This window comes from Acartia tonsa, chromosome 1 (assembly GCF_053477335.1).
Source record: "Acartia tonsa isolate MP-2025a chromosome 1, ASM5347733v1, whole genome shotgun sequence".
In the NCBI taxonomy this organism is placed as follows: domain Eukaryota; kingdom Metazoa; phylum Arthropoda; class Copepoda; order Calanoida; family Acartiidae; genus Acartia; species Acartia tonsa.
In genome coordinates, this window is record NC_137260.1 from 59,397,490 (window position 1) to 59,418,577 (window position 21,088).

Here is a 21,088-nt window from a genome sequence, read left to right on the forward strand (position 1 = left end):
TGTCTAAAGAATTTATTTGTTTCTGATCGATGTCATAATACTCCTTGACTTTAAAATAAATATTAGGCTACATAAAATATACATGTCTTACTTTTTGACCCCTCTCTTTTTTGAGTAAATTGAGTAAAGAAATTGAGGGGTATTTTCGTGCATATATTACTGAGATTGAGTTTACATTATTGTCTAATTTTCATGAAAAAAAAAAGATTATACTCATCAAATTTGCCTAATTTTTTTTTTAAGACCACAAGTCCACATAATTGAAATAGATTTATTATAAGGCTTATTATTTTATAAACAAAATATTGCACAAATTGTATCAATATGCTTCATTGCAGTCAAATATAAATCTCCTTATCAATGAAATATTTCTTGTCAATTTTTAGTTTTCTTGTATTAAATCACTGCAATATTAATATTTCAAAGCCATTATGTACCAACTAATAAAACACAAGATAAACATTTTCCTAGATGACCTGACTCGGAAAAAAATGCTGATTTTTTTGTGAGGGTAACAGTGTGTCTCCACTTCCGCTTATTATAACAACAATATAGCTTTCTCTTCAAATTAACAAAATAAAAAATAAACAATTTATATAAACATAGACGTCCAAGGGTAGGTGCAAAGGGGTGTTGCCCCCCCCCCCCCACCTAAAACTTTGAAAAACCCCTTTTTACCCCCCTCAAAATTTTTCAATATACAGTAGATTACTCCCCTAAAACCCTTAAAAACCCTTATTTTACCCTCCTTAAAATAAGGAGTTTGGACGTTCCTGCAAATAAATGATAGGGGACTAAGCTCTAGGAGAAGTACAGTTTGTGCTGGTTAATAATACGCTATTCTAATGATTAGGGTTATTATCCGGTTAATATGCCGGATATCGAACGTTAGCCATATATCCGGCCCAATCCTACAATAATTTGATAATGTGAGACATGCGCGGTAGTGAATGCACAGCTAGACTAACATGTCTACTTATCTTAATCCATAATTGTGACAATCCGTATCTCTGCAATCAATGGATCTAGAATATGCCTGGATATTATGACAAGGGAAAAGTTGTCGTCAATTTAGCTTGCTAACATTGAACTATTTTAAAGGTCAGTTCGTTTATCTAGCAGGAGGGGAGAGATGGGGTAAAGGGAATGGAAGGGTAGAATGGTTATTTTAGCCTGCTGCAAGTTTCACTTTATTAAGAAACACGAAAATCTGGTGTAAGATCCAAGTAATAACACATCCATTCTGCAATCATATGTGCAATCTATGCCTAAGGCAAAATTTTATGCAAAAAATGTTGAGGCAGTTTGGTTCATTTTCCTATCCCTTTATCCCTGTACATTCTGTTCTTTCATGGCCATCTTACTAATCTCATTAATTAGAAAAGACTTTTTTTACAAGGTTATTTTAGGTTAGGTTAGGCACTTGGCCCCGAAGAAGAATTCTTGCAAAATTCTTTAAAATTTGGCTCACTGCCTCACTAACATAGTGAGGCAAAATTATCCCCTCTAAATTTTAAGCAAGCCTAACTAATTTTAGCGAGGCAAAGAATGTTTAGTTAGGCAAAAGTTTTTTAAGAATCCACCTCTGGACTCTGAACTTAATCTTGCTAACGAAATGATTGGTTAGCAAAACGTATCTACGGAAACCATCTCTTATTACACGGCCCTTGTCTAGAAATGAGCTGTGTTTTTTTTTGGTCAAGGTATTACTCCAACTCTTGATTCTTTATATCACGCTGCTAACAAAGGAGCTGGAAAAACAATTTTGAACGTCTTTAGTAATATCGCAGGTTATTAAATTGTTATATAATAAAAAAATCAAATTAAATGTACAATGACTCATTGACTAAACTAACAAGAGTCCAAAAAATCTATTAAATTTTATATTAATTTTCATTGTAACTAGCTTTGGAAAGAAATGCGACGTTAGGAATGTTTCAACAATGTGCATAAAGTTACAAAATACAAATAAGCAACATCTATAAAAGCTAAGATCTGAAATGAATGGACAATTCAAACACTTGTAGAGTGTCAGAACAGAATAAGTAAATGTAAGTAAATTTGTTGCAAAATGATACTGTTTTAGGACTTAAAAAGATGCTTTGCCTAAATCATTTTACCTTGTTGTAATAGGAATCAGTTTTTAAAAAATCACCATGTCAAAAAAGTAAAAAATCAGCATGTTTAAATCGATAGTACAATTTTAACCTGTCGTGATTAACGAAAAGAACTAATCGTTACGATCGGACGGACTGACCCTAATTATAGAAAAGCTTCGCTTTTAAAAATAACATAGTTTTATGAATTATACATAAAAGCATACAATTGAATTCTTTATAGATTTACGTCATGTAAAAATTTGCATAAGCTTGTGGAATATTTCTGTAAATATTTTAAATCGAATTCCATTTTGAGATGCATATAATTTTCATGGGATGCAGAAATGCAAAAACAATGTAATTGAAATTTTAATCCCGGTTAAATTTTTTTTAATTTGGGAGGAGAAGTGTAAACAAATGTTTTGTTCCCTAAATTCGAATAATCTCCATTAATGAGAAACATCCTTCCCTCTACAAAAAATTAACAAGAAGCTGTTAACAAGTGCATATAAAAATGACGTCATACAATACAAATCACCTATGTAAGGCCAATCACAGACTAAATTGCCAATGTTAGGCAACTATACCTTTTAATTGACCAATAGACACTATAAAACAGCTTCATTTAAAAACGTCAAATTTTTTATCAAAATTTATTTATTAATAAAAATAAACATAGTAAAATCAGTCAAATTGCTGAGTTATATTGCACTGACCGTCAGTCAGATGAACATTGCTTAGCTAAGGAATAACTGCGCTAATGATTTGTTCGTTGGTTTTTAATTACATTTTTGGTAATTAACGACCTTTAGACTAAAACAAATCGTTTGATGTTAAATTAAACATGCATCAATTTAAATGTATAAGTTTAATAAACAAGGATGACAACATCCATTAAAGCGAAGCTCTGCAATGGTAAGACAAACGTACATTAACACATGTCAGAACTAAATAATAATCAGAATATGAATGTATAAAAGTCGAAACAAAATTGTAAGAAAATTTATTGCAAAACTACTAAAAATACAGAATACTGTTTAAGGTCATACTTACATTTCTAAGACTTGATTAGAGCTGCTTCGCTTATAACATTGTATCTTGTTGAAATAGGAATCAGTATTCCAAAAATCAGATGAATAGGAAAATTTGAAATCGATAAAACAATTCTAACATGTCTAAATTAACGAAGAGAGCTAACCATTACGGACGTACGGACTGACCGAATCTAATAAAGATAATAAAACAAGGATGACAACATCCATAAAAGCGAAGCACTGAAACGTTAGGACAAACTGACATTAACACTTGTATAGTGTAAGAACTGAATAATCAGAATATAAATGTATAAAGGTCAAAGCAAAATTGTAAGTAAATTTGTTGAAAAACTGCTTGATAAAGGATAATGTTTATAGACATACTTACATTTTTAGGACATGGTTATAGAGTTGCTTCGCCTATAACTATATACTTTGTTGTCCCAGGAATCAGTAAACCAAAAATCAGATCAATCAGATGATTAAAGGGTGTGCAAAAAAATACATTTTTAAAATTTGGATTGCGCGGCTTGTGTTAATGTAGAAAAATGTTACGCATATCATTAGAACCGTTAGGAAGTGTACTTTTGGGAAATATAAAAACGATTCCTCTGCTACGTATAGTTTAGGAGCGATGTGGTAAAATGTCCCAACTGCCTTAAAACTTGATTTGCGAGTAAATCATTAAAGATTAAAGTAAATAAAAAAATATGTACCTTTTTAAAATTCAAATTGTGCGGCTTGTGTTAATAGTAGAACAACGTTATGCATACCATTAGAACCGCTATGAAGTCTATTTTATGGAAATATAAGAACCATTACTGTGCTACTTATAGTTTAGGAGCTACGTAGTTGAATGTCCCAACTGACTTAAAACTTGATCTGCAAGTAAATCATTAAAGATAAAAAAAGGGTGTGCAAAAATGCGGACATTTTTAATATTCAAATTTCTCGGCTTGTGTGAATAGTAGAAAAATGCTATGTATATCGTTAGAACCGTCATAAGCTCTATATTTTGGAAATATAAGTACGATTTTTGTGCTATTTTTAGTTTAGGAGCTGTATTGATAAATGTGAGAAAAGTGGAATATTTTTTTTTTGTTGAGTTTTAAGTCAGTTGGGACATTCTACCACATAGCTCATAAATTATTCGTAGCATATGAATGGTTTTTATATTTCCATAAAATAGAGATTCCATAGGTATGCAAAACATTTTTTTACCATTAACACAAGCTGAGCAATTAGAATTTTAAAAATGTACGTATTTTCATTTGTATACCATTTAATTTAATCTTTAATGATTTACTTGCAAGTCAAGTTTTAAGTCAGTTGGAACATTTTACCACATATCTCAAAAACTATACATAGCAGAGGAATCGTTCTTATATTTCCAAAAAATCGACTTCCTAGCAGGGATAAGGGATAGGAAACCTGGCCATAAATTAGGTCTCGGCCTGGTTTTGAAAGGGATCATGCAACTTTTACCATTTGCCTAATTTAATGACCTTACTGGCGGACGGCTCATATTGGCTACCGCTCTAAACCAATAGTGTTCTGTGATTGGTTGATACAAAACAAGCCCAAATCACAGATGGCGGAAATTTTACAAGCAGACAATTCTAGAAAAAATAATGATTTCGTCTGCTACGAAAAAATAAATATAAATGGTGTTAGATCACATTAGTTTAATTATTAAATCTGCTTAGAGTTAAACACTAAAAAAGGGCCACATAGAAAAAACAAAAATAACGGGATTATTTTTTTGGAAAGAAGGTAGCTACGAATTTTCATTTGGTAGTTTATAAATTAGATGTTGTATTTTGAATTTTAAAAATTTAGTACGGAGTTGATACAACACCTTCACCCTAATTTTTGTACAATACAACACAGTACAGATATATCATTACATTATATCCAGTATAGTATCCAAAGAACTTGATAGAATGTTACCCAAGTGCATATTTATTTATTTATTTTGAATTTTAATTAGCAATGAAATTTTCAAATAAAATTTTTACTCATTAATAAAAATGCAAATAATACAAACTAAAATCTGTCTGAGGGAAACCCAACGATAGCTTTCTGACAGTTCAAATTACCAAAGTAAAAGATAAAAAATTTTGGGAGAGAAAAAACTTCATTTTAACAAAAGCCATTAATATATAGGTTTATAAAAAGTTATGTTTTTTACTTTAAACTAGCTACCTGAATTTGATTCTATACTTTATCCACACACACACACACAGCTTTTTCATTAGCATTTTATACGAACCACTGCGCTATCCCAAAACTGGTTTATTAGGCTAGAAATAGGCCTAGGCTTGAAATAGGCCTGAAATAATATTTTCCTACGTTTCCCATCCCTTATCCCTGCTTCCTAGCGGTTCTAACGATATGCGTAACATTTTTCTACTATTAACACAAGCCGCGCAATTTCAATTTAAAAAATGTCCACATTTTTTTTTGCACACCCTTTAGATCATAGTATAAACATTTGTTGTTAAAAAAATAAAAAAAAATAAAAACATGTTTAAAATGGACGTACGGACATTTTGGAAATGATTACAGAGTTGCTACGCTTTCTAAATCGTACCTAACTACTAAAGGAATCACCATGCAAAGTTTGAAATCGATAGGACAATTCTAACATGCCTAAATTAACGAAAAAAGCTATCCATTACGGACGTATGGACGGACCAACTCTAATTATAGAAAAGCTTCGCTTTTAAAAATGTTATCTTAAACTTTTTCTGAGCACTTGATTCATATTTGAATGTTGAATATTAGGATGAAGAGCAAATTTCAAAATAAGAAATTTGGGAAAATTTCCCGTAATTTGTCATCATTAGGTATATATAAAATGAAAATTGTGCTTGAGATTTTGCTTACATTTTGCGTACACTGTTAAAAATAATTTTTTTATTTAGTATCAATTGATACTCTGGAGAGTATTGGACTCGTAAATGTGCTAGTAGAATAGTTTATTAAAATTACACTGTAGAACAGTTTATTAAAATAGTAATATTTGATACCCTCTATCATACTGAAAATTACGCTGTAGAAAAGTTTATTAAAATAGTAATATTTGATACCCTCTATCGTACGGGAAATTACGCTGTAGAATAGTGTATTAAAATAGTAATATTTGTTACCCTCTATCGTATGGGAAAATACGCTGGAGTAAAGTTTATTTAATATCAGGAATAAGGTATAACAAGCAAAATAAATCTAAAATAATATTTGGGGGGCAAATGAGAGGTCGTCAATTTTACGATGTGTTGCCCCCCAACGACAGCTGAAAAACCATATAGGTTTCGTGATTTTCTTCCGAATTAATTTCGTTATTGGTATGAGCTGATTTAATATAGTAATATTTGATACGCTGTAGAGTATTGGACAATACACAAGAGAATAGTATATTAAAATAGTAACTATTCATACCTTCTAGGGTACGAATCTGTACTGTAAAGAATAATTGAAACAGACACCAATCGTGCACACCTCTCATGGAAGTATTTCCAGCAATGGCTTGGTCGTTTTAGACAAAGATGAAAAGTTACTATTTATGCTCAGATTTATAGTTTTGATTTTTGTAATTATGGCTGACCATAGTTTTTATTTTTAAGGATCATGTTTAGCCCTAAACATCTTTAAAGTAATTTTTTTTACTAAATTTACATTTAAATTAATGTTTTATGGCTCTGCTTGGTATGTTTGTTGATATAATAAAATGTATATGTACATATAATAATCATAAATTATAAACTGATCTTTCATCCAAAGTAAAACAGTTTCATACTCTACAGCGTATCAAAAATTATGATAGAGGGTATCAAAAATTGCAAAGGAGAGTATTAAAAACTTACTTCTACCGTATTGAATTTTATTCCCAAGAGCGTATTGGATAATACTCTACAGACAAATACATTATTTAGTACTACATGTTACTCCACAGTACAATATCTAATACCCAATACAGTATTGAAAACTTCCTTGTATCGTAATGGGGTTTTTTTTCCTATAATGTACGGATTGATACTATACATTAATGTGAAGAATATATAGTATTATCTGATGCTAAAAAAAAAATTATTTTTAACAGTGTAATCTGCCATGTTTTGTAACTTGCATGGAGTAGTTGCATTTTTTTAAAACCTGTGATTGAAACTGAAACGTATACAAAAAAGGGATATTTCACCAGTGGGAGATACGGAAAGTGTTGTGTGTGACGTTATAGAAATATGTCATAATCCATCTCTTTTCTAGGGGTTTCCTTTCCCACTTTTCCTTTCATCTTTCCTTTTTAGACGCATTTTTATGACGTCACACATTACACTTTCCGTATCTCCCTTATACTTTATTTTTTTCGTTTCAATCACAGTAAAAAAATGCAACCACACAACAGTGTGGTACAGCATATTTTTATACCGGAGAGAGAACCTAATAGAGAGCAGCAATGCAGACAGTTAGAAAGAGGGAATTACAGTCAGACCAACACGAATACGATCCATTTTACATTAGATCCACTTTTAAAATCACAAATATTTGAAATATGTATGGTAATTTATGGATGAAGACTTTTAGAGTTTTTAGGTAATACTATGGTTGGGCCTGATACTTTTTTAACCAGATAACGGATATCCGGCTGATTTCGAATGCCGGTTATCCAGTATCCGGCTGAATATCTGGCCAACGCCAAAAATTCGGCAAATCACTTAGTATCTGGCCCGATAACCAGATAGTTTCAATATCCGGTATCTGGCCGGATATTGAAAATTGCCGGATATCCGGCTCAACCCTAGGTAATACAAAACATAGATCCACTTATCTCAAACAAATTTTATTTTTATCTAGGGATAAACATTTGATGTATATGGTAAAGCTCACTGTAAAAGTAAGTATTCTTTTAAAATCAAAGTTAGAATTTTAACATTATCTTTAATAAAGAGAGTTATTATAATTCAAGTCCACTTTTAAACCATAATTTTTTTTAAATCATAAATTTTGCAGCAGTCAATAAAATGGATAATGATCATGAGAAAAAGTTAAGAATTTAATAACTGCTGCCGAATTTAAAGAACAGCTGCCAGTAGGTCAAGGATACCTAACTAAGGCTTCCTTAAAAAAAATTACCAACTAAGGCCTCTGTTTATGAAGAGAGAGCAAGGGGGCAGGAAATATCCCCAAAACCTTTAATTTATAAATAAATAGCCTTAAACCTTCCTAGAACTTATTTTAATCGTCTCTAAAGTAGAGACCTCATGATCTTAAAAGTCGGACAGTGAGGGGAGAAAGTCGCTCAAAAATTTAGCATGTGACGTCATAAAATGAAGTATTATCCATCTCTTTTTAGGGGTTTTCTTTCCCACTCCTTCCCATCTCTTATTTTTATGACGTCAGATTTTTTTTAAATAGGAAAAGTTACCATGCCAATAAAACTAAAAACTAATGCACCTTTCATTTAGTTATCCTGTGGCATGGATTTCTCTCATTATCCCCATGATACCCAGGTAAGAGGTGAAACTATTAATTTCTCCCTATATTCCCATGATTCCCAGGTAAGAGCTGTAACTATTAATTTTCCCATTTTCCCATGATACCCAGGTTAAAGCTTTTAATTTAATATGGACATTTAATTTAAGACTTAATTATAGAAATGCCTCACCCTTGGCATTATGCCTAATGGTCCTGGGAATCAATATTCCAAAAATTAGGTTAATAGGATGATTATATCATATGCATACTGTTTTTAAAGCTAAAAATCATCAAGTTTAAAATTACTGACTTTCTGGTTGATTACAGAGTTGCTACACTTTCTAATATTGTTACAGGAAAAAACCATGCAAAGTTTGAAATCAAAAAAGTCCATTCTAACATGCCTGTTATTATGTTATAATTTAGACTATTGACTACGCCCTCTCCCTCAAAATAGTTATAAACCTTCAGGGGATCTATATTAAGCTACCATTTAAAGGAGAACCATATCGGTTTAGTGGTTAGCGATATCCTTCGGTAAACACAGATAGAGATCCTTTGACTTTATTAAAAGAATAAACAATGGAAATAAGACAAAACAAGGATGACAACATCCATAAAAGCGAAGCACTGAAACGGTAGAACAAACGGACACTAACACTTGTATAGTGTCAGAACTGAATAATCAGAATATAATGTATAAATGTTGAAGCAAAATTGTAAGTAAAATTGTTGAAAAACTGATTGATACAGAATAATGTTTATGGACATACTTACATTTTTAGGACTTGATTATAGAGTTGCTTCGCTTATAATATTGTACTTTGTTGTCCCAGGAATCAGTGTACTAAAAATCAGATCAATCTGATTATTAGATTCCATAAAAATTTGTTGTTAAAAAGTAAAAAAATCAACATGTTTAAAATGGACGTACGTACATTCTGGTAATGATTATAGAGTTGCTACGCTTTCTATATCGTACCTAACTACTACAGGAATCACCATGCAAAGTTTGAAATCAATTGGACAATTCTAACATGCCAAAATTAGCGAAAAAGCTGTCCGTTACGGACGGACCGACCCTAATTATAGAAAAGCTTCGCTTTTAAAAATATTATGTAAACAAGCACATATCTAATTTTGATTTTATAAAAGAATCATTACATAAATGGCATTTGTTTACTTTTATGATATTTCATTTACTAGTAAAGGGAAATATGTTCAGGGCACAAATTTTAATATTCAACTGTTGTGTTCTGATAAGAGTCCAGGCCTAATATCAACATCAATATTCATAAATCATAGTTTGCAATAAAGATACTGCTGCCCTTTCAAACATTTTATAGAGCTGATGCAGCTTTTTACAACAGAAGGTATACATATATAAATAACAAGCGGCTTTGCCCCTAGCCTCTAGGAGCTTTGCCCTAAGAGGTAATTGGTGCTTGTCCATTACTTTTACATTAATCTTAAATTAATTGAAAAAAATGGAGGTATTTTTGTTGTTGCGGGTGTCCCCCCCCTCCCCCCCCCCAAGAAAATAGCCAAAACCACCAAAGGACCAGTAGATATATTCCCTGAAAAGTAGAATCCAATTGGTTCAGTAGTACCGAGATCTTAAGGGACGGGCAGACAGACAGACAAACGGACGGACAGACAAACATCAAGCTACTTTGTATTATATGTAATATAAAAATTTGCAGCTATTCTATTTATTGCAAGGCTACTCTATTGTTGGAAAAATTAGTCAGTTGATTTGTCACTTATTCTACAAAAGGCATGTTGTAAATTTGTTTGTGGTTTGTTATATTTATATTTATGATCTTTCTTTCTTTTGTATGATCACTGTACATCAGCTCAATAACTCACTTTGTCCGTTGGTAAATCCGTGATTGATTTGCTTTGATACTTATCAGGGAAAAGGGAATGATATTCTGACAAAAATATTCTAAAGGAAAATTTCCCCACAACCACCATCCCCTTTTCCTCCCCTTCGCACCCACCCCTCTTCACTTACATGAGAAAACAAAATATAATTCCAAATTATTTAAAAGGTTTCGTGATTTTTTGTAGAATTGATTGTTACAATAGCTATCCCTGCTACTTATGAATGCTGTCTTACTTGTTTCTGTTTGACTTATGATCTGCATAATAGCTTGAAAGTTTCAATAAACTAGTAATTCAAAATTGTGGTTTTCAAAACATATCTATACTATCTTCCTTCCTTTTAAAATTATTTTCTGCTACTTGGCTGTGTTAACATAAGCGACACCATTGGTTGATTTTCAATGAACCAATAGAAAGGTTGCACAAGGTGGTTGAAATGGGGATTGTGATACCATTAATAAACCCATTCTCCCTCTAGTGTTTTACCCTAATGTTTTCAAATCGAGTTTTAAAAGAATGTTTTTAGGTATGCATATTGCATATAGTTCTATTGTCGGTAATTCGGTTAGAAAAATCAAATCAATTAAATCCTAACATCAATTTCATACAAGAATAATTAAAAATTGCTTCAATAATGTTGCCAACCCTGGTTAACATATTCTTACATTTTAGATTTGTTACATTATGATTGAATCTTTATCCTATACAACAACAGATCTCATTTTTAAGGTAAAAATTTTTTTCTAAATGAACTTGACAATTTACCCTCTATCCATCAGACAATCGATTCTTTGATTGTACGACCTTATTTTTTTTTTTATCTAAAAGTTTAAATATTATTGTTATAAATGATTTGTGCCTGAAATTACAGCTGAAGGTCCAGTATTAATATTTATTAGTTATTTATTTCTTTCTATAGATATTCTTTCATACTTCGGTCACAGGTTAATTTTATATCCATCGTTAAGTGTCAGAATTTGCTGCAGAAGGTACAAATGGTCAAAATAATGAAGCTTCCAAAAATTGATAAATGCATTCCAATTCAGTCTATAGTCAAGGATTTTTCTGCACGCCTTTTGAAATAAGGCCGTATGGATGTAACTTTTCCTAAGCAAACTGTCTTGATGCTTGCTCTATTGCTTTGATCTCAGGACGAAGCTCAATCTGTATCACTTTTGATTCCTGTGACGTAATAAAAACGAGTGATTCTCCGTCTCTTTTTAAGGGGTTTTCTTTCCCACTTCTCCTCTCAACTCCCTCATTTATATGACGTCACAGGAATCAAAAGTGGTACAGATTGGGCTTCGTCGATCTCAGACAATTTTACAACAATGGTCTCCAAAATTTCCCTTGTCCGTCTGTCGCATGTTATAAAAGTTACCTAACCGTAGATGAATTTTTAAAGCGAAGCTTTTTTTATAATTAGGGTCGGTCCGTGCGTCCGTCCAAGACGGATAGCTTTTTTCGTTAATTTAGGCACGTTAGAATTGTCCTTTTGACTTCAAACTTTGAATGGTGATTTCTGTAGTAGTTAGTTACTATGTAGCAACTCTAAAATCTCTACCAGAATGTCCGTACGTCCATTTTAAACATGTTGACATTTTTTACTTTTTTACCAAATTTTTATGTGATCTAATTATCCGATTGATCTGATTTTTGGTATACTGATTCCCGGGACAACAAAGGCCAATATTATAAGCGAAGTCCTAAAAATGTAAGTATATTCACAAACATTATCCTGCATCAAGAGGTTTTTCAACAAATTTACTCACAATTTTGCTTCTACTCGTATTCAATTATATTCTGACTATTCAGTTCTGACACTATATAAGTGTTAATGTCCGTTTGTCCTATCGTTTTAGAGCTTCGTTTTTATGGATGCTGTCATCCTTGTTATGTCTATATGTAAAAGTAGAATCAAATAGAATTTTGTTCTTTCTTTGGTTAACTATACATGAATGAACAGTTCATAAAACATAAGTTTTTATAAATACAAATTATTTGGGGTATTTTTTACTGTTTCATCCTTCTGTTGAACAATACAAAAAGTTATTTTGAATCCTTGTAATAATTCTAAAAAAACAGTTTTAATTATATAGAATGAGTTGCAATGTCGTTAAAATGACTTTAAAAACCAACTAAATTCTATTGTTTGAGAAAATATAATGAGCATTTTTAAATTTTGAATTTCTTGTATATAATGATTTATTAAAATCTTGTTTTAAGTTATAATTCCTACGACATCAAATTATTATTTTTAAAATAAAAAGTGATATTTAAAAATTATTGTATCTATTCACCAAGAAATCTGAATTGGCTTTGGAATGGACTAGGAGATACGCCCCCTAGAGGCCTCTAGGGGCACTTTAGGTTGGAGGGGGAGGGGGGGGGAAGCCCACTTCCTCACAAACTATCACTTTTGGGTTTAAAAAAACATAAAACAAAATTTTTTTGGAGTGGTAATTTTTTGGGAAGGTGGTGGTATTCTCCCCCCCCCCCCCGAAAGTATCCAGAACCTTAATCAACACTTACAATAAAGTGGTTAGTGAGATCTTCTGTTAAACACAGACAGACTCACAAATAGACATCCTTTTACTTTGATATAAGAATAGAAAGCATCCTATAAATTCATTATTTCAGTGGAACTTTACAGACCCGTTGTTTGTAAGCCCCGAGATTTCATTGCCCCAACTGGAGTTGAAGCATGCCACCACTGAAGATTGCACCATTGACTACAGCACAGGTTTCATGGCGGTTTACCTTAAAGTGCCTGGGCGAGCACAGAACCCCTTATTTTAAAATAAATTTAAAATAAGTGATGAGCTTTCGTTTGTTTTTTACTTTGGGTCAGGTTAGGTTAGGTTGTATTGGGTACTGGGTAGCTAAGTTGTAGTGGGTACTGGGTAGCTAGGTTGTATTGGGTACTGGGTAGCTAGGTTGTATTGGGTACTGGGTAGCTAGGTTGTATTGGGTACTGGGTAGCTAGGTTGTATTGGGTACTGGGTAGCTAGGTTGTATTGGGTACTGGGTAGCTAGGTTGTATTGGGTACTGGGTAGCTAGGTTGTATTGGGTACTGGGTAGCTAGGTTGTAGTGGGTACTGGGTAGCTAGGTTGTATTGGGTACTGGGTAGCTAGGTTGTATTGGTGTACTGGGTAGCTAGGTTGTATTGGGTACTCGGTAGCTAGGTTGTATTGGGTACTGGGTAGCTAGGTTGTATTGGGTACTCGGTAGTTAGGTTGTATTGGGTACTGGGTAGCTAGGTTGTATTGGGTACTCGGTAGCTAGGTTGTATTGGGTACTCGGTAGCTAGGTTGTATTGGGTACTGGGTAGCTAGGTTGTATTGGGTACTCGGTAGCTAGGTTGTATTGGGTACTGGGTAGCTAGGTTGTATTGGGTACTCGGTAGCTAGGTTGTATTGGGTACTGGGTAGCTAGGTTGTATTGGGTACTCGGTAGCTAGGTTGTATTGGGTACTCGGTAGCTAGGTTGTATTGGGTACTGGGTAGCTAGGTTGTATTGGGTACTCGGTAGCTAGGTTGTATTGGGTACTGGGTAGCTAGGTTGTATTGGGTACTGGGTAGCTAGGTTGTATTGGGTACTCGGTAGCTAGGTTGTATTGGGTACTGGGTAGCTAGGTTGTATTGGGTACTCGGTAGCTAGGTTGTATTGGGTACTCGGTAGCTAGGTTGTATTGGGTACTGGGTAGCTAGGTTGTATTGGGTACTCGGTAGCTAGGTTGTATTGGGTACTGGGTAGCTAGGTTGTATTGGGTACTCGGTAGCTAGGTTGTATTGGGTACTGGGTAGCTAGGTTGTATTGTGTACTGGGTAGCTAGGTTGTATTGGGTACTGGGTAGCTAGGTTGTATTGGGTACTGGGTAGCTAGGTTGTATTGTGTACTCGGTAGCTAGGTTGTATTGTGTACTGGGTAGCTAGGTTGTATTGGGTACTCGGTAGCTAGGTTGTATTGGGTACTGGGTAGCTAGGTTGTATTGTGTACTGGGTAGCTAGGTTGTATTGGGTACTGGGTAGCTAGGTTGTATTGGGTACTGGGTAGCTAGGTTGTATTGTGTACTGGGTAGCTAGGTTGTATTGTGTACTGGGTAGCTAGGTTGTATTGGGTACTGGGTAGCCCCTCATTGTCAGGGCATCGCAGGTACCTGCCCCTCTGGATTTAGGCTCCCTACAAGGGCTGGAAAGCCGGAGAAAAACTACAATACTCCCCTTATTTTTAATACACGATAGGAACTATGAGGTATTTAAATATCTGTAGATAGGCAAATCAACTAGGGTTGGCCATTTCAATATCTGGCCGGATGCCGGATATTGAAACTATCCGGATACCGGATATCCCCCCACCAACCAATAGTTAGAAATATGACATCAATTTTGTATAATAACATTTTGAATCCAAATAATTTAAATTATTAATTTTGATAAAAATCATAATTTTTAACCTTTATGAATAAGGACAAATTTTAAAAGAGCGTACACTGTACAGCATTGGATTATTTAAAATACTACTCGTCTTATTAATGTTTAGCAGAAAAGCAGCCGTTAAAGCTGTTAAATCTATATTTAGCCGGTAGATTTTCGACTGCTGTTTGTTTGAAGAATAGCACAGCTGCAATAGATGGGCACGAAAGCTTGCTAAAAAGTGCGACTTAAAAAAATGCGTATGCATTAAGATATATAAGTTGGAAGGAATTTCAAATCTCCCTCTTACCATTTAAATTCTTTCCAACTTATATATTTTAGTATACATAGCACTGACCTTTTTCACCCAACTCTTTTTTAAAAACAAAGCTTTTCTATAATTAGGATCGGTCCGTATGTCCGTAACGGATAGCTTTTTTCGGTAATTTATGCATGTTTGAATAATTCTATCGATTTCAAATTTTGCTTGTTGATTCCTGTAGTAGTTGGGCATGATTTAGAAAGCGTAGCAAATCTATAATCATAACCAGAGTATTCGTACGTATAATTTAAACATGTTGATTTTTAACTTTTTTTTACAGCTTATTTTTATGTGATAGGATTATTCGATTGATCTGATTTTTTAAATACTGATTCCTAGGACACAAAGAACAATACTATAAGCAAAGCATCTGTATAATCAAATCCTATGTAAGTATGTCCTTAAACAGTGTCATGTATTTGAAAAGTTTTGCAACAAATTTAATTATAATTTTGTTTCGACTTTTATACATGTATTTTCTGATTATTCAGTTCTGACACTACAAGAGTTAATGTTCGTCTGTCATAACATTTCAGAGCTTCGCTTCTATGGATTTTGTCATCCTTGTTTTATTGCAAATTTTGTAAGCAATTAACTAACTTTGATAATCTCATATAGTTATATACAATTCTTATAAAGTTAGATAGTCTGGTAAGAAAGAAAGAAAACTTACTCATATTACTTTTTTCTCACTAACTTGTATCTTACACAAACTTCATGGCTCACACGGCACTGTAATAAAATTATTCGTGAACATTTAACTTTTAGTACAATATATCCCTTGTTTAGACTACGAAGTTCTTTATAGTGCCTATAAATAAGGGGATGAATTAAAGAAAATTTGTCAGAATTGTCCCGAATGACGTAATATTAGAGCATTCCATTCTTAGAACGTCATTTGGGCATTTGGGCATTTATCACCTTTTTTCATAGGCACTATTAGAGCTTCAAAGACTACAAAAGTTTAGTAAGATGTATTTTAAGTCTTATATATTGAACTTTTAAATTTTCTCAAAGAAGCGCTTAAACACTTCATTGTGTTAACTTTTAATCTTTCACAAAACTGAACACTACTTTTTCTAAATAAAGCATTCATTAAAATTTTACCTTTAATTGGTGGACAATGAAGTCTAATATTTACACTTTATTACACTAGTCCCCAAAGTCTTATAATAATGTTTTCTTATTCAATGGCTTAACAACCTTGGGAACTTTCAATTTGATTGGTTGGTTCATTTAGTGTCCAAACGTTTTAATAAATAATTGTAATCTACAGAAGGTGTAATTTTGTGTATCATCATTGGGGATGTACATAATTTTATGGGCAATTGTCTTATCCCTTAAGATCCATGGTTTAAAATACTGTAGTGTATGTTTTACAGTAAACATAAAAGAAGACGAAGAAAGTCACTCAAAAAATCAGCATGTTACGTCACAAAAACGAGGGATTATCCATCTCTTTTTTTAAGGGTTTTCTTTCTCACTCCTCCTTTCCTCATCCCTCATTTTTATGACGTCATTGAGGGACTTTCTACGTCTTCACATAAAAAGTATGAGATAAAAAAATAATTAGAAATGCAGCTCTATTGATATTTTCCTTGGACGAAGCCCAAAATACATGACTTTTGCACAACGTCGCCTTCCTGTGACGTCATAAAATGAGGGAGATGAGAGGAGAAGTGGGAAAGAAAAATATATGGAGAATATGACGTCACAGGAAGACGACGTGGTTCAAAATTTATGTATTTTGGGCTTCGTCTTTTCCTTGTAACATTTTAAATACATTTTTAAAATTGAATCTTTTTTAACAACACAATTAATTTAAATTTTGATGTATTTATATGGCTTTTAAAATGTAATTTTATTATTCTCGTTAGTACTCTCTAAACATAAAAGAAATTCAAATGCGTGTATTTTAAAATTCAAATATAGATAATCTCAAAAATTTAAGACATTTTTTAGTTAAAAAAAGCAATAAATTATGTGATTTATGATTATTACAAATCAAATTTCTATCTTTAATTTATTAACGATCAATTTGAATTTGAATATTTGGGTATAGTCCCCTTCATGGCAACGCGATTCGTCGTATTTTCAATATGGCTTTTGATAGGTTATATTGAGTTAGGTGATTGCCCCGCAGGGTTAGGCAATTGGCCCCGCAAGGTTAGAGCCCACCGTAAGGGCTAGAAGTAGAGGAAAAGCTACTGTGAAAATACTAAGAAACGACCCTTAAGAGGCGTTGCCACGAAAAGGACAAAACCCCATTAATCTATAGACTAAAATTAAAAGTTACAATTCATTAACAAAGGGCTAAATATAATTTAATTTGAATATTTTATTAAACTACACTTATTTTGAATTTTGATTAGGGTTCAGCTGGATATCTGGTTTGGCTGGATATCAGGATTTTGCCGGATATCCGATTTGGCTGGATATCAGGATTTTGCCGGATATCCGGTTTGGTTGGATATCCGGCCATTTTCAATATCTAGGCGGATACAGGATATTGAAACTATCCGGATACCGGAAATCCGACTGATTTATTATTGCGGATATCCGGAAATCTGCCGGATATCCGGCTTTGGCCAGATATCCGACCAAACCCTAATTTTGATTTAGGAACATTTACGTGTCTGGCCGCAGTGTTTAGATTACGACGTAATCCTGGTTTCCTATTCTTCTCCACGTATATACCATCAGTACTCATTGTTATCATGTCCTGGATTTCATTCTGGATACCGCCAGAATCAACTCCCGCCAGGTACAACAATTTGAATATAAAAGAACATTGGAACATTATTGCTAAATTGATAATTTGCATGACATAAGTCATTGAAAATTATTACCTCCCTAGATCTTTAATACGTATTTTTTAACTGAATATAACAAAAATGGTTAAAATATGTCACTTAGACTTAAGCATAGCATTTAATTCATGTCACAAATTGGGTTTAAAGTTATTATCAAGACTTTACTGAATTCCAGGTACTCTACTGATCTAAAACTAAAATCAATTTAAAAGTTATAACTTAATATAGATACATATTTTTAAGGTGAAAATAATCTCTTTCCAAAAGATCTGAAGAACCTTCCCTATCATAAGACCCTTGTCTAGAAGTCCTAAATATGTATGGTAATGAGTTTCGCCTGTTTGTGTGCCAAGGCATTCCCTCTACCTTTACCATTAATATAACACACCTGAAGTAGCAGTAGTAGGTACTTTTTTTAACGTCTCAAGTATGATTAAGTTTGGTCCAAACTCGAACCTAAAACGTTAGCAGTTACGCTAATACCAAAGTTAATGTTTAGGGTAACCCTTGGAGTGACCTCGCTACTGACCCTGGCCACTCAGAACACACAGACACAAATGTCCTTGCCACCTGTATCTTATCACAAGGTAGGTTGGAGGAGAAAGTCACTCAAAAACCAGACACGTGACGTCATAAATATGAGGGAGATGAGAGGAGAAGTGGAAAAGGAAACTACTAAAAAAGATATAAATAATCCCTTATTTTTATGACGTCACATGGCTGATTTTTGAGAGACTTTCTCCCCCTACCCTTTTACCATTTAAAAGAGTCTAAACCTGACCTAAATTTAAATTTGAGGCTCAGTCGCGGCTGCAGAACCCTGAGCAATTGTTCTGTGATCCGCGCTATTATTGTACAGCATTCTGTTTGTTTCCCTAAAACCAGTTGGGAGAAAGGGTTGAAGATTAAATTAAGTGCTATTGTCCTCTGCCTCCTTAAAAATTTTGTACACACCTTGTTGTTTTATTGAATAAAATTCTAAATTGGATTTGATTATTCAAATCTATTCAACATAATAATGAGAAAAAACAGGAGTGAATATTGTTTTCATAAAGAATTTGAAAAACAAATATTCTTTATTTTATGGTGTTTCTATTTATTTTATGAAAGCAAATTTTTTTGGCATATCCAACAGATGGCAAAATTACTTTTTCAAAAAAATTTTATTTGATCGATTTGATTTTAAAATGGACGATTTATCTTTATCCCCAACAAAATATGTAGATAAAAAAAACTTCTTATTTTACCCATACGAGGCCTTACTGAAGGAGAATCATATCAGTTCAGCAGTAAGCAAGATCTTTTGGCGTACAGATAGATAGACAAACATCATATCTTTTAGAATATTTGAATTCTACATGTTAAATAGAGACATGGTAAAATTTATATTTTTCCTACAATAAAACATTTAAATTGTATTTCTTTGATGAAAATTGGAGGAAATCAATTTTGTTGTTAAAATCAGGGCCAATTTAAAATACTTAAAACTATTCCTCGGTGATGTAGAGTTCATTTTGTATTGAAAGAGGTAAGGTTTAAGTCTGTTAAGACAAGCATTAAAGCCTCCATAAAAGCGGAACTCAATCATATCACTTAATATTTAAGAAACAGAATAATGACACAGGCTTTAAATGGACGTCATTTGAGTTTGAGATGAAGTTATATAATCGTTGTAAGATTTTTAATTTCAAAAAGGTATAATCAACATGTTTTAAATTTACAAAGATGGTCAATCTGGTAACGTGTTACTACACTTTTCAGATACTTTCTAATTGTTACAGAAATCATATCCAAACATGTATAAATTTAATGGTCAGAGCTTTCTCTTATGAAAGAAATAGTCTATATCCTAATATATACAGTAGCAAGTTTTTTTTGTCTACAAAGAAGGATCTAACTAACCACTGAACCCATATGGTTCTCCTTTACAGTGAAGCTTCTTATAGGTTCTGAGATGGAAGCTATATTTTGGCGCTTCCATATATCTTTGAATATATAGCCCCTAGATGCTAAGGGCGCAACCGCTAGTTTATGAAAAAACAACAAAAAGCTGCTCTAAATTTGCTTCGGATTTAAATGAAGCTTTGAAAAGTTTTTGATTGATTAGCTCCGCTACTGTAAATATTTTTCTCGTATTCATTTGAAACCGAATAATATCCGGTGGATTATAACCGGTTCTCAGCCATACAAAAAAAATTATGTCAAGCATCGTATTATATCCAGTTTTCTACGAACATAAAAATGTACATTCATAATATTAAAACCAAATTTTGTACCCCTTGCCTTCGGCATCTCGGAGCTAAAAAAACTGGTTTTAATCTAACAATTGTTCATTTTATATCCGCGGAAAACTGTTTATTTTTTAGGCCATTGACGTTTGGATCATGACCTGCATTGTATTTGTATTCTTGTCTCTCATTGAGTTTGCTGTCGTCAATTCTTTGTTGGATGGTCCAAAAACCAGGTAATATTATTTTTCTTTCATTAAAGTCCTTGCAATTCTGCTTTTGCAATTGAAATTCTTGCGAAGAAGGAGCATTTTTGGGGGGCATGGGAAGACCTAAGTATATTTTTGTGAATAAGTTGTCTAAACTAAACTGATATGTAGTAAATAGAGGTTTTGCACCAAAAATTTTGTAATTTTTTTTAGTAGTTAGGGGGGGGGATAATAAACCTAATATGTTTGTCCTCTTTAATCCCCGCTTCGTCTAGGCAAAACAGTTCAAAACTATCCAATAGTTTTAAACTTTAAAAGGGATAACTTTGTTTATCATAATTGGAGAAGTACATCAAGTATCTTATCCCCGATTTGGTTTAACTTGTTTTATATATTATTCGTCTTTTGTTAGAAATTTCACCGGAAATCTAAAATAACTTATTGACCTAAAATAGAGAAGCTGAAATAAGCTTTTCTGTAATTAGGGTCGGTCCGTCTGTACGTCCTTCCGTCTGTAACGGATAGCTTTTTTCGTTAATTTAGGCATGTTAGAATTATCCTATCGATTTCAAAGTTTGCATGGTGATTCCTTTAGTAGTTAGGT

At 33.0% G+C, this 21,088-nt stretch overlaps 1 protein-coding gene across 1 annotated transcript in view; it reads left to right on the forward strand.

Moving 5' to 3' along the window:
* The window catches only part of LOC145325066 (glycine receptor subunit alpha-2-like), a 55,351-nt gene that overhangs the window by 27,691 nt on the left and 6,572 nt on the right, over positions 1-21,088 (forward strand). The window contains exons 8-14 of the mRNA XM_080167893.1: positions 7,988-8,027; positions 8,599-8,643; positions 11,168-11,224; positions 13,136-13,238; positions 17,857-17,998; positions 18,547-18,634; positions 20,414-20,511. Coding sequence (XP_080024019.1) covers positions 7,988-8,027; positions 8,599-8,643; positions 11,168-11,224; positions 13,136-13,238; positions 17,857-17,998; positions 18,547-18,634; positions 20,414-20,511 — 573 coding nt within the window. The remainder of the gene's footprint in view (positions 1-7,987; positions 8,028-8,598; positions 8,644-11,167; positions 11,225-13,135; positions 13,239-17,856; positions 17,999-18,546; positions 18,635-20,413; positions 20,512-21,088) is intronic.